Below are 15,114 nucleotides of genomic sequence, written 5' to 3'. Positions count from 1 at the left end.
CAAGTGTCCCCCTTCAGGTGGGAGGGATGTTGCTTCTTTTTAAATCCAGAGAGATGGAATAGAAAATCCTACCCACAGAATTACTTTACAATGATTGCTGTGACAATGCACATGGTGTAAATGTGAAACCGTCATACCAAGAAACAGCTACAAATACACTGGAACCCCAGTACAAGTGCTACAAACTACCATGAAGAACCATGTGATTCAGTCAAGGCCTCTCTGAGAGCTTGAACTTATGTGCATATAGGTTTTTACTCTGTGTAAAAAAAGCAATCCCAGTGTTTCTTTTTGGTTCATAGCTTGACCACAAATAGTTTGCAATGTCCTCAAACCAACCTGATCAATTCTGGGTTTTTTTGAGGTTTTTTGAACTTAAAAATCCAATGTTTTAATGAGTTCCTGTGTTACCAGTTCTCATAACTTGAGTCTCATGCATTTTAAGTCTCAGCTTCTTACTACAGCAGTAAATCTTTAGTTTTAATTGTAATAATTAAAGTGTTTAGCCCTTCAGATTTCAGAAAAAAACAGAACTGGAAGACAGAGAAACCAGGAGACAAGCAAAACCTTGCATTTAACCCTTCTCTTAAAGAAAAGAAGACCAACAAAAGCACACTTGTGCTTTTTAAGACTTTTGAGGACCTGACAAAATTTATGATTGCTTGGTCAGAACTAAAGAGTCACTGCCTTCTACTAAGGAAAAGGACACAGTGAATTCTAGAGTGAAAGGTTACACACATGCAAACCTGCTAGAGGACTTCAAAGGAAAGACAGCGATGTCAGCTAACACAGCTCATGAAAAAACTGTCTGGACAGCAGAGAAAAAAACCGTAGAGACTGGATGAGGGAAGTGGTATCCCTTTGATGTAACTGTAGGATGTGTACATTCACTGTGGCTTTCTTTTCACACCTCTGTATTTACTAAATATCTGTAAATGGGAATTACTCTTCTGAGTGTTACAAATAAATCCTGGTATTTGCATTTGGTATTGAACCTTGCTAAACAGTTTAATGTCTGCAGAGAAACAAGAGCGAGGGCAGTGCAAACCTAGGAAGCAAGGTGTGAACATCTTGCCCAGCTCCCCAGCCAGTTCCACACTGGAGCACTGGCCAGCAGAGCAGGTGGAGAGATGGCTTTGCAGGCTCAGGGGAGGCACAAGTGTCTTTCAGCAATTGCTGGTGGCAGTGCTACTCTCTGGCACACAGTAGGATACTGGGATACACACCTGAGCTAAAAAGAGGGTATCACAGAAATACACACGAGCTTTTTGCTCTCCCCTTCGTTCACGGCATGTGTTTGTGTCCTCCCTCACTAACTCTCCTAAAACATTTTCTTTTTCTTCCTCCACATGATAAACTTTCCCTCTCAAGCCCACCTAACTTGCCAAACTCTTTTTCTGGCTTATGGCTACTTGAAGAGCATAAACTGTTCCCAGACCTGTCAGTGTCTGAGAATGAGACCAGTGTCAGTTCCAATTTTAAAGTTATAAACTTTTAAATTTATTTGCAGCGACCCTCAGAAACTGCTGTCTCTTCTCTTATCTTCTTTATACCTCCACAAGTGTATAACAAGACTTTTTTTTTTGAAAACTAAGTCTAAGATTTGCATTTCAACTAAAATACAATTTTTATTATAGAAAAAAATCAGTAAGTCAGATTTCATTATTTCCTCAATCCTCGCCCAAAGCATTACAATACTTCAGAATACATCCAATCTACAAGACTTGAAATACTTCTGGTTAAAGCTTTCTCTCTCTCTCTCTCTTTCTCTCTTTCTTTCTTTCCTTCTTTCCTTCTTTCCTTCTTTCTTTCTCTTCAAAATACCAGAACAAATTGGAAAAATTACTAAGGAAATTCATCAAATCTCATGCCTAAAGCTTTGGTTTCTGGACAAGACCAAACAAACTTGATAAATATTGCCAGACTTGAGGAGAATCATGTATAAATGCTGCAGCAAATGCTCCACATGAGCAAAGAAATAAAATGTACAAGGGGCAACCAATTTAGCAAAGGAAAACTCACCAGATTCTTTCAGACTTTCATCCAAATTAATGTAACTTATTTTCTTGTGACCTGCAGGTCATTTGATACTTTCATGACATGGTAAATATTATTTTCAATCTTTGTAAGAAAAAACAACCTATGCTTGAACAGCTTTACTTCAAGAACTTTTACCATTCCATGTTAACATTTATTATTTGTTTGTTGGCACTAACGTATCTTAGGATGATACCAAAATTGTTGTGATTGAAAGTGTTTAATGTAACAGGATGCCTATTTTATCAATGTTAAAAGAATTAAATTACAGTAAATTGGTTTGCTATGTAAAGTGGAAATAGTGCAGTTCTGATATGACACCTGCCAAACACCTTGGCAAGTAATTTGGATTGGGCTTTTTTATTTATTAATTCAATAATAAATAAATTAATTTTTAAAAAAATTATTTTATTTTTAATAATAAATGCTAAAATTATTATTTTAAAATAAATCCAGTATGACTGCAGCTAATAAATGTGGTTTGGCTTTTTGTAATCTAACTTCTGCTTTCATTGTCATGAAAAAGTAGCAAGGCATTACAAGAAAATCTGTCAGTGAGTCTGGATGGGAACATTCATCTGCCCATCCCACAAACCTTTTCATTATTTCAGAGATGCTTTTATATTGCCTTAGAATTGAATCAAGACCTTTTGAGGCTTTTAATGAAAACAACTATACCACCAGTACCACCCTAAATCTAGAGGCTGGTGCACTTTGTTGAAGTGTGTGCAATTAAAGCTGAAGTGTCTTAGTTTCTTGATATCAATCAGGATTCTGTTAGATACATCTCCTGGTCTTCATTTCGGCTTGAATGAATCAGCAGTTTCCAGAAATAAAGTATTTCTTCTCAACACAAACAAAAATTGTACCCAGACCTGAACCTGATGCTTGCTTAAATAGGCAATGAGTTTTTGCAACTTTAATTTCAGGAGCATATGTGCTAATAATGACAACTGTTCTGCACCTAAATGGAACTTTGAGTTGCAAGGACTCAAAGAGGAGAAAGAGGAGAAAGTCACACAGGGAATAGCTTCAGACCTAGAATAAGCAGGGCAAACTTGCAGCCCTCAAAACAAGAAATGTGGTGTAGTCGCTGTGTGGAGTGACCCTGCACAAGTAGTGCAGTAAGACCGGCTCTTGGAAGCCAAGAAGAGAACTTCCACTGACTTAGATGCGTCCAGATTTCACCTGCAGCTTCTTGTCCTGGCTCCTTCAGACTGGTGGGATGCAAAGCCCAAGGCAGCATTTCTGTGCCTCAGGTTTCTAATAGGACGGACTACAAAAAGAACATTTCCTGACTTTGCAACGATCTTGCAATGATGTATTTGTCGACTGCTACAAAAGAACAGTAAAGTCGTTGACAAAAGAAGTTTGGTGCTTGCACTCAGGTGCTTGCAGGGCATGTTGTACAGAGAGAGGTCAGCTCATGGGTGGGGACACTTACACATACTCCTAACAGATACACTGTTACTACTGGAATGCTAATTTGTTATCCCTGTAAGATCCTTTTATATTCCTGAGGGCAGCAGGAACTTGTGAGTAGATTTGCAAACTGTAACCACAAATCATTATATGTCCCAAAATGTCAAACTGAAACACTTGGACCTTAAAGGTCTTTCCCTTAAAGGTCTTTCCCAATCAAAATGATTCTATGATTCTTCCCTGGCTTAAAAGGCTTCACCCACTTCAGAAGGACATTTCATGGCAAGAGAAGAGCAGAAAGCAGAGAGCCATAATCCTGCAGTGGCAAATCCATCACCTCTTTACCAAGTATGTCAGCATTCTGCATATTGTCAGAGAAAGGGCGATCAGTTCATGAACGGGAACAAAGAAGGAGCTACCTAAATCCACAAAGGTGATATGTTAAATGGCCTCAGAAGTTATTAAAATGCTACTAAATGTTACTAAAAGGGTACTACTGTCACACACAGAGGTGGCTGGAAACTCCTAGAAAACCAGAAAGGACCCATGATATCTCATCTAACATTTTAATATTATACCACAGAGCCTGCAATTAGTGCACTCTAGGTTTCAATAACAACCCAAGCAGCTGCTCAGTGTGCAGGTGCAGGCGTTCAGTACACTGCTGGAGTTTTGCTTGCAAGAGACAGGAACTTTTGGAACAGTCCAGTCTCACTAAATGAGAGAGGGGGATTGGCCCCAAGCATTTGGGCAGCTAAGACCTGAGTTCATAATGAAGTAAAAGAATGCAAAATATGGGAGATGAGACTGCAAGTGTGTTGGAAAGCAACAACACACTTCAAGAAGAAAGGCAGTCTTTCCCCTCTGAGTTGGTAAAAAATTCCTGTCAAAGGCCAGGCTGCTTGTGTTGATACTTTTTTTTAAAGTATGAGTTGAAATGTAGTGATTTTTTTTCCCAGTTCATCTCACTTATGTTTCTGTAAGAGATTGCAGAAGCTCTGGAACTTGAAGCCACTTGTTCTAGTTTGAGAGCCCAACACTATCAATATCAATCATCTAAAGAATGCATTGTGACCAAAATACATATTTTTGAACTTCAAAACAGTTTCGTAATTACTAAGAGACCACACTCTTAGTTGGAATCTCCCACTAAGTCTGCTAAGTAAACACACGTCTTCTCCTGTTTACTTCTCATGTTTTTTAGAGTACATGGGATTTTACAAGAGGCATCTCAGCAACAGATCTCAAAAAAGGCAGATGTTTCTCTTCAAATTTGAGCTGCATTTAGCTGCTCTGGGGACTGAAGTAGGTCACAGGGAAGGTAAGGTGAGAATCTATCTCAAAGAAAATGCTTCCCATGAGGAGAATTCAGAGGCTTTCACTTGTATTAGCTTCAGACCCTTTGCAAAGCACTGATACCCAGAAAAAGTGAACACTCACTTTCCCTTGGGAAGAGCTCAGCAATTCTCAGGCTCAGAAAATGTTGAGCCCACACTAAACAGCAGATCCTTCAAAAGTGAAGTGGATTCAGTAATATCAGGAAATAACTGGATGCATCCAAAAGTTACTAGTCAATTCTGAAAAAAGCCCAAACAACCCTTTGTCTTTTACTGGGCAATGGAATCCCCAGAATCTGATGCCCTCTTTCTTACTACACAGATAAAACCAGTTAATATGAATATGAACAGCTGTTTCTCAAAGGATGCCCTTTCTTTAACCCTCAATTTGAGGCAAAGAAAACCAGACTGTGAAACTGTGTGACATCTGCTCAGAGAATGAAACTTGGTCACTGGTTTAAAAATTCACCCAATTTTTTAGCTTGGCTTTGTTGCACAGAACACCCAAAAAGTCACACTTGGAATGCAAAGACCAGCTATTGCACTGAGAAACACCATGGATGAGTAGAGACAGCACAAATATTTGCCATATATAGTACCATGCACCTGACTTGACCACTCACGTGACTTCCCTCTCTGCACTGCCTAAAGAACTGCGTGACTGCAACCACTATTTCCCCTGTCACCTATCCTCACCCCGGCTCCTTTCAGACCACAGAAACTTCTACCCATACTTCCCACAGAGTAAACGTGCAAACATTAAAAAAAAAAAAAAAAAAAAAAAAAAAGAGAGAGAGAGTGTAAAAAAAGAGATAGCTGCATGTTTGGTTTTGCCTGTGTTTGCCTTAACAGCTTTCAAGAAACACATATATGTACATAAACTTCTGCTCTCCTTGTAAGCAGCCAGGACACTGTGGATAGACGGGTGCTGAGAAGCAGAGAGGGCAACAAATGCACTGAAAAGTGCAGTGGCATGCCCCACACCTCAGCCCTAGATAAGGTGTCAGATATCATTAAATCTAGTCAAAGAACATGGTACTTCCAATCACTTAGGAAAACACTCAAGTAATTGAAAACCTTTTTCAGATATCTCACAAGAAGAGAGAAGAAAGCTTTGGAAAAATCTACAGCTAGAGAAGAGAATAAACCTTGAACAACCCTCATAATCCCCTAGCTTCCAGGACTCGTGTTTTGGCAACTGCATTGATGGTGCTGTGACACACACTTTTGCACAGCCACTTAAGAGGCTGCGACCTTCCTGAGGCTATTAAAAATGTCTGAAACCCCTGCTGATTCATAAAGGAGAGGTAAGCCTCCTACTCTTCTAATTTTTAAGTACTTGTGCAACTGGACTAATGATGCTTATATTCCTTATTTCCATTGTTGCCCAAATAAATACTAATTAAAGCCAGTATGGAAACTGTCTATTTTGTTGAAAATCAATGGGAATTTTACATGACTAACTTCAAGAAAGCTGGGGTTTGGCTGACAGAGAAGACTAAAAGCCTAACTCACAGACTACCTACCCAGTAGTAAACCCGGCTGGATTAGTGTGCCTCTTAGAATCCATGCTAATGATTTATCTGCAAAGGAGAGAGGAGCCATCCACATAGGTGCTGCTGGACTAGGGTTCCTGATGCTGCTGGTTGCACCTTCCTTAAAGTGCCTTTAAGCAACTTGGATAAAGTGTAGAGCAAGGTCATAGTGGTTTAGGCATCTGTGTTCTCTGCTTTAGGCATCTGTTCCCTGCTCTTCTCCTGTGGCTGTGAGGACAGCATAAACTGTACTGTTAAAACACGATGGCTGAAGTGTCTGCTAACAGCTGTAGGACAACTACCGGGGTTTGACATAGAGTGTCTCATGTTCACGGAGAGGACAAATAGTGACATGCATCTTCTTCCTTTTTAGCTGAAAAAGCAGGCCTGTGTTCTGACTCATACTCCAACCAGCGGCATTACCAGCACAGCTGGAGAAGACTGCAGGCAATCATCTGCTTCACTAAGAGAAAAAACTAAGGAGATTATTTTTCACATGTATCTGTCAAAACACATAAGGGTAAGTAGCTGTCCTTTATCCTCAGAACTCACAAAATACACTGAGTATTATGAGACGCCATGCAAACCTATTCAGAGGTTCCTTTTACTTGCTTTTGAACTTCTGGGTTTACGCTTTAACCACGCGCTTTCCGTGCACACACTGGAAGGGAAACAAACATTCCTTTAAACAGAAAGCTGAAGGGTTTTGAGGATATAACCACTTATGAGCATCACACATAGTCCACTCAGGGAACAGACATGCTGCCACATACCGATTTAGGTGCTTCAAAACCAGGGGTTTTTATTGGCTCAGTTATTTAAGTCAGGTCTGTTATCTGCTTCATCAAGGGAGTCAGTCATAAACCCTGGTACCCTGTGGGAGCAAATGCATGCCAAGAACTGAAGTGCTTTCTGCATTCATGCTCCATATTTTGATTTATGTGTTGTGACATGAGTCTGCAATGTCTGCATTACCTGCCACCCCTTTATGGTGGATAGCTGCAAACAAGCTGCCCAAAAAACTTCTAACGTTGCCTAATGTTCTTGTCTTTTGTTTTTGATACAAGAATTTTTCTCTAGGTTTACAGATGACAATTGCCTGCAACATATTTCTAACACTGCACATGAACTGGCAAAATTACTGATCTATTACTTGTCAATTCAACAGAGAAACATTTCTTTTCCTCTCTTCCTCACCCCCAAAGTGAGCCCTCCACAATAATTTATGATGGAGCAAAAGGGGCTTACAGTTGAAGTGGAAAATTTCTAAACCTAACAGCTATTAAAAAGTCCAAAGAAGGATGGAGTTTATATGAAGAAAGGACGTTTTTACAAACACAGATAATCAGATTAATGACTGTTTTGGATGAAGCATTGCTTCTTAGTAAATAGTAAAGCATTACGTATCATGTGTACGTATGTTGATTTTTATACAATATGTCTTTATTTTTCTAGGGTATCAAAGTACCATTTGAAAAAATGGGTGACTTCAAATAAAATTATCATCTTCTCCCTTCAGCAAAATCTACCAGTTATTTTTACAAAATAGGACTTCTATCAAGTCAGCCTTATCATTAGAATCATAAAATCTCTTTTGAAATCTAAAACCCACAAGTCTTTTCCTGCCCAGAAAAGGCTTACTTAGTTACTTAGATTGCTAAAATAATTATATGTAGCTCCAACTATTTTTGCCACCTGAAAAGAAGAAATAGGAGACTTCCCACTTTCATGCTGAGCAAAGCAGGTCAGAAATAGGGGCGACATAAAAGGCTGAATTAGCCAACAGCCACAGTGGCAGTTTAACTGACAACAGACGGTATTAAACTAAGGACAAAGCAGCCTGTGGCCATTAGCGAGGTTTGATTTATGTGGGTTTCCTTCCTTAAAAAAACCAATCCCAGAAACAAAACAACAAAACTTTGGATTTCATTGACTACAACTGAAAATAGATTACTCCTGCATGTCACACAGCCATGTTGGCTGTTTTACAGTTCTGTGCCCTCAAAGTATCAAAGCCGACCTGAGCACTGCATTTGGGAGCTGCTGCTGAAGGGAAGGTTACCTGGGAGGGTCTGTGCTCCACTCCAAAGGGAGCAATCCGTCACTGGCAGGGAATGTAACATCAGGCACCCCAGAGAAATGCAAGAGACAGTGAGGCCTTTGGAAAGAAGAGAAAATGTTACAATCAGGAAAAAATAACTCTCTTGAAGTATTTTTTCTAAGCAGGGAACTAAATCCACTTGTTGTCAAACACTAGGTCACTCACACATTTTTGCTCACATCTGAAGTTTTTGTCTCTCAAGTGAACTGAGAATAAAACAGCCCCAACCCAACAACTGAACTCATTTAATAAAGCAGTTTTGCATTTAACGAGGATACCTGGCTTAGTACCAACTGCTTTATTAAAGTTTCCCAGTGCCATAAGATGGTGGTGTTCAGATGTACACCACAGCATCGGGTATACACCTGGAGATAGGGAGCTGTGAATATAAAGGTGAATATAAAATGATCTGTGCTCTTCACTGACATGTACAGCAGCTTTACTTGTAAATATTTCTCCTATTGTTCATACAATACTTGTGATCTTTAATATATTTTTAAGATCTTCAGCAATCAGTGCAACTCGGGGTTGATAGCAAATGTTCTTTAAACCATTTCCAGACACACTCCCGTATGGCAGTGAGCAGGTTAATACTTCTCCCACGAGGTCCGGGGTGTACTTGATGCTGTGGTGTACATCTGAACACCACCATCTTATGGCACTGGGAGACTTTAATAAAGCAGTTTTATCACAGCTACTGTCAAAGCAGTTAGCTTGGACTTGTGCTCCAATTTTCTAGGTTTTTGAATGGCAAACACAGAAACACTTAAAGAAACATTTCAGAAAGAAGCCGCCTGATCTCATATCACCCCCACATCTAAATATAAAGAAATCTGCAACATGGGATCATCTAACTCGGCACACCCTTTCTTCCCCAGAAAAAAACTCTGTCCGCAAAGCACAGCGTGGTCACTACACACCCAGACGAAAGGGGCCCCCACCTCTCTGGTGCGCACGCAGGTAAGCAAGCAAACCTTACTGTGTGTTACTGGAACAACATTCAGCCCCTCCCCACCCAACGCCGGCCCAGCTGCGGCCTCTCAACCCCAACCCGGCCCATGGCGAAACACGCTTCCCATCCCGCAGGATGAGGCGGCCAGCAGGGGGGATTTACCTGTTCCAGCCTCACCAAAGAGTGTGATTAGGGCTGTAAAACTACTCCTCCCTTCCTGCAGCCGCTCCTGCCCGCCTCCCAAAGCATCCCCTGCTGGCCTGGGGACCCCCTGCCCGCCCCGGGCAGCTCCTGTGCGCCGGCAGGGCGCGGGGATGAGGGGAGCCGGGGATGAGGGGAGCCGGGGATGAGGGGAGCCGGGGATGAGGGGAGCCGGGGATGAGGGGAGCCGGGGATGAGGGGAGCCGGGGATGGCGGGGGATGAAGGGAGCCGAGGACGGCGGGGGATGAAGGGAGCCGGGCATTGCGTGCGAAGCGGCGGCGGCGGCGGTGCCGCTCTGAGTCAGCGCCCGCCCTGCAGCCGCAGCGGGAGCGAAAGGGAGCGGGCGCTGAGTGATCCCGGCCGCCCGCCCGGCACGCAAGGCTCCGGCTGCCCCGCCGCGCCCCTCCGGAGGGAGCGCTGCCCCGCAGCCGCCCGCTGTCTCCTTGTGCCGCCTTCTCCTCGCTGACTCCGCGTACCCACGCGCACGCAAGTTGGTGATTTTGGCGTTTAAAATCTGGGGAAGCCTCTTTGCCAAAAGTCCGTGGGAGAAGGGCAGAAGCACAGAGCCATCAGAACGATGGCCGTGTCCGCTCTGCGCTTCGTGCGCGTCCAGCAGCTGAGCCCGCTCTTCCCGTGGCTGTGTCTGCCCTCAGCAGAGGATGAAAACTGCGGTACCCTGAGATGGAATGTCAGCGTGTGTATGAGTGTGGCCAAAAGTTTCAAATATTTTACAGGACTTTTTCCAGTCCTTGCCTTCTCAGACATCCTGCGCTGGACTTGGTGCTGCTGAAGAACTTGGGCTGTTCATCAACAAGGACAGCAGCCACTCCTCAAAGCAGCACAGAGCCCGAGGCGTGCGCGCCCTTAGCATTAATTAGTGATTTTCCCAAATGTTTAAGAGGCAAGGGGAGCTAGGAAGTGTAAAAGCCAGCAACACTGCAAGCCACTGAAAATGGTGTAAAGTACCCACCGTAAAAAATACTTCTCAAGAAAGAGTGTTTTTGCAGAAATCATGAACATCTGAGGGGTTATTCCACCATCTCAGAAACAACAGAAACCTGACATTTCTTAAGATTTCATTTTAATTGACTCAGTTGAACGAGTTACACCACAAGTTTTCCAAATCTGTGAAGTGAGTGATAATTACTCAACAAGAAAGTTTCTGACATGAATCTCACTGAAATGAATGCTTCACTTATGAAGCCTCTCCAAGAATCTTGAAGAACTCAGTGAACTCTGCAACAGACACCACTTGGGAAGTGATTTCTGTACATAGTTAAAAAATAAATTACAGATTAACCTGTTTATTCCAATTGAAAATTGAGAGTAGATATGAAATATTTACACACTGAAATATAGCTCTCTCATTGCATGTCCCATGAATTTGTCCCAGGGATAAAAATCTTTTATTTCTTCTACCCAATCTGAACCTGAATGCTGTCTCAGCTGCTAGTTTCTGTCTTAAAAGATGCCAGTTATATCAGGGGCAGAAGTGGCAGTGGAAGTTATCTACTTTGCTCTTCATGTTACCCCATGTTTTAGATTGTATTAGAGATTAACTCCCTGGAAGGTTGGTGTTTTATTTTTTTTTTTTTCCCCTCAAATGTAAAAATACATAGCATAGATAACTAACTACATGATCAGGAGATAAGAGTACAAACAAACACAGAGATCTACGGTCTGATTCTGTTTTGTGCATCTGCTAAAATCAGACATCAAACTGCTAACCAGGAGTCATCTGGCTCGAATTTTCTTCAGGTTACATTGCAAAGAAGCAAAAGGATATAATTAAGTGCACTTAACAAAACGTCAGCTTTGTTAAGTTTAGTGCAGAATTCATACCAGCTACTGCACTGCTCCAGCTGTGCAGTGATGCAATACAGAAATGCCACTGGGTTGCACTGGTGAAGTCACACAACAGGCTCAAAATGCAACATGAGGACCCCTACACTTTCCAAACTTTTTTCTACTCTTTTTGGCAATGCATACAAGTAGATTGAAAAGGCTGAAGCACAGATTCCCAGGACACCAAATTCTTAGGAACACATTCAAGCTCTTCCATATGACTCATGACTTTCACTCTTTCAGAAAGAAATAGTTTTGAAATGCCAGAAGAACAAGCTCTATTCTGAGAATATTATTCCTTGGGGTAAGAGGGGGTTTAAGTTGCAGGGCTTTTCCTTGTAGGTGTTATATTTGGGGAAAAATAATTTAAAAAATTTGAACAGACACATGCAAAACAAGCAGGAAGAAAATCATCCCTGTAGCAAAAGAGCTAAAGGTCCTGACTTTTTCATGTGGTAAATGTTCTTATCAGCCAGAGCTTCTGCTTTCTTGAATCTCCTCCTAAATACTGGTGCATTTACATAATACATATGCATGTTCGTTCATTGTGGCTGGAGAAGCACAGACTGTCTAAGGAAATCAAGCAGCAATGAATAAACCTGCAAAACAGCTCGGCAGAAGTGGTGAAGTCACTTGAGATGGAAGAACTTGCTGCTCTGCATGGGGACACTGATCTTGTTGTGATTGCATATGATAAAAAGGAGGTGCTGGGACAAATAAAATGGAAGATGAGGGGATTTTATTCCAGGCAAGTGGTTAAGTCTGAGCTTATAGCTGATCTGACTGATAATTAAAGAAACAAAACAGAACAACAAAATATTTGGCTTGCTTTAGCCTATGCGATAGTCTCCCACTGTGATTTCAGAAAAATTGCCTACTTGCTTCTGCTTGCTTAATGAGAAAGAAGATGGATTTCTTTGTCCAGTGTGGGCATCTGGGCTGATGCAGTTACACAGGACTGATGAGGACCTGCCGGGTCTTCATACACAGTACTGGGCATAGGTGTCCCTCTCATGAACTGGTCAAGATAGTGAGAAATTTTCCACTCATTTCTCCTTTGGAAAAGCTCATTCAGTAGCCTCTCTGGCTGGACAATGAAACACAATTGCAAAGTCCTGTTTAGGCTGATGGACAGTTCCATTTACTGGCACTTGTTTTCCCAAATTATCTGAAATCTTCAGACATGTGATACAGGTGCCCCTACTTTCTTCCTACCTAACCAAGGAGCGCAATCAGTTGCACAATCGATTATGGCTACTCTGAAAGATGCTCAGGTAGTGCCTCCTCTGAGCAAGAAGAATCTGAGCTTACTTAAAAGTGCCTGAAAAGTCAGGGTTTGCTGGAATTGGCTGCAAAAACTTCTCATGAATCACACCTACATTCTCAGCATAATAAGATGCCAAGGTGAGTCAGATTCCATAATGGTCAATACAAACAAGAAACATAAGGAAGTGTAACAACCAACATTTTTTTATTAGAGGGGCAATGGCCAAGCCATTCAGGAAGAATTAATTTTCAAGATTTGGCTACAGAAGAACTCTACCATTTCTAGATTGCCTTCCCCATGCCCAGCCGCTTGATTTTTTTCCGGGGAGGCTTCAGCAGATGCCTTCAGCAGATACCTTCCATCTTTTGGTCTCTGAAGGTGGGTTCCCTCTAGTGGCGTTAAGAGGAGCATCGATTCCGTCTTAGTGACTGATCTTGGTCCGTAAGAGAGGCAGGGGGAAAGAGGACACTGCAGGGTGTTACACACTCACATCAGGAAACACTGACTTGTCTTCTTTTGGCTAATAGCCCAGGACTCTTGTGTACCACAGGTTCTTTATTTTTTCAATCAGCTGTTCAAACATTATACTGACTTTAGTCGCTTCTTTGGCGAGTCTCTGTCTGCAGAAAACAACAAAGTATGTGGTAAGATACACGAGTATGTGAGGGTAATCCCCATCTGCTGTAGTTACCACTGCCTGTCACTGAGAGTGCAGAGCTCCTTGGCAGTCCTAGAGGGGCTTTCCTCAGAAGACAGGAACAGGCAGTACATGTGTGCCATGAGTTACATGAAACTGTCTCTAGGGTGATCATGCTTTTCCTTTTCTGAGGAAACTCATTCCCCTACCTCGAGCAAGACATATGCACAGCTACAGCCAGTTCTGTGATAGGTCCTGGCACACAGAGTACTCAGCCCCTCAGAGCACTGCAGCACCCTTCCAGAGGAGCTGATTCCCTACCAGCCAGCAGCCTCCTCCCTCACAACTCATGGATAAAGAGCAGTACCCGCCATCCCTGTGGACATTGTCATGTACAATGTGCCCCCCTGGGAAGAGCTTGTGCTTTCACAGGAGACCATGTCACCTCACCCCATCTTCCAGCACCTTGCTCCCTTGGTACATCAGGCTTTGGTTCCTGATTAATTTCCCCTTGGATCTCCCCATATAGACAGTTGAATAATCTGTTCTTTCTCCCACACCTCCCTCTCTCTTTTCACTCATGGGTGTTGGAGTGTTGGTGTAGAGAAGATTTCCATACCTGGCTGCAATTACTGTTGGACTCTGGACAGTATCCAAAAAGAACTGACTGACTTTAGGGGACACCTTGTTCACAGCTTCATAGAAGTAAGATACAATTGCCTCAGGGATGGCCAGCAAGTCACGACGATCTTTCTCAAAGATGGACTTTGACTGCACTTCTGAGAAAAAAAGTCAAAACCCCATGAGGCTTCTCATGTCACTTGCGTCTCTGGTATCTTCACCCAGATGCAGGGGAAGACATTTGAAATTCTGAGATTCAGAACCTCTCCCAGAATTTGCTCTACAGCATTCAGCACTCCATTTTTCCCCGAATCATGGGTATCTAAGTCATAGATATTCTAAGTCTTCCATGACAGAGTATTTGCACCAAGTACGGGCAGTTTTCAAGCCAGGTCTCTACCAAGTTGTTCATGCTGCCAATACTGTGTATTCACGATCTTCAACTGAATTATTAGGCTTCAGTTTTTCTTCATGGTATGTGAGAACCTGTAGAGCTGAGCTTTGTCTCAGACAAACAGCAAAGCTTTTCAGACTTACCGGGGAGAGTGGTGCTAAGTAGCAGAATCAGAGCTATCACCAATGCCCTGGATTGCAGCATGGTTTGAGTACCAGTTCTGCTCTCTACACAGAGAGACCTGCAGGAATCAGCATACAAGGTCTGGGTTGTTTTCAGAGAAATAAAATGTTTGTTAAACACCCAATTTTTGCAACAAACCTAACCAATAAATGAAAAGAAAAGAAAGATCATGGTGCATTTCCTCTGAAGAAGTGAGGAAAAGGCAGTATAAAAATTAGCATGTCCTTTATTTGTATGATTACAAATATGCACAATAATAAATTTCAGAGCTCAAAGAATTATGGGTAGTTAAGGCTAGTTATTTATATGAGAGCTAAAATCCTATTTCAGCATATGAGCAAATCAGTAAAAGTGCCAGAGGTCAGAATAGGTTTAGTACATGCTTAAGTATAACTGAAAAAATAATATTGTGGGATTTCTTAATTTGATTTGTTTTGGTTAATTGCTCTAAAGAACATTGTGCTAGTTAGTACATCACATATAATGATCATCTTAGTGACCCAGTGATCTGAGTACTTTTTCTTGCTTTAGTTGAGAAAAGTCCCAAGTAGCTAACTAGGTTCCCTTGTCTTTTTCACTCT

General features: G+C 42.0%; 1 protein-coding gene across 1 annotated transcript; it reads right to left on the bottom strand.

The window, feature by feature from the left end:
* Nucleotides 1-12,916: 12,916 nt before the first annotated feature.
* Nucleotides 12,917-14,569, bottom strand: LOC136373813 (apovitellenin-1-like). Its single transcript, XM_066338827.1, has 3 exons — nucleotides 14,494-14,569; nucleotides 13,955-14,114; nucleotides 12,917-13,318 (listed from the first exon to the last, which is right to left on the bottom strand). The coding sequence occupies exons 1-3, from the start codon at nucleotides 14,552-14,554 to the stop codon at nucleotides 13,219-13,221; spliced, it is 321 nt and encodes a 106-aa protein (XP_066194924.1). The 5' UTR covers nucleotides 14,555-14,569; the 3' UTR covers nucleotides 12,917-13,218.
* Between the last annotated feature and the right edge of the window lie 545 nt (nucleotides 14,570-15,114).

This window comes from Sylvia atricapilla, chromosome 2 (assembly GCF_009819655.1).
Source record: "Sylvia atricapilla isolate bSylAtr1 chromosome 2, bSylAtr1.pri, whole genome shotgun sequence".
NCBI classification, from domain to species: domain Eukaryota; kingdom Metazoa; phylum Chordata; class Aves; order Passeriformes; family Sylviidae; genus Sylvia; species Sylvia atricapilla.
The sequence above is the reverse complement of the archived record's forward strand: the minus strand, read 5'-3'. Positions and strand labels throughout refer to the sequence as shown.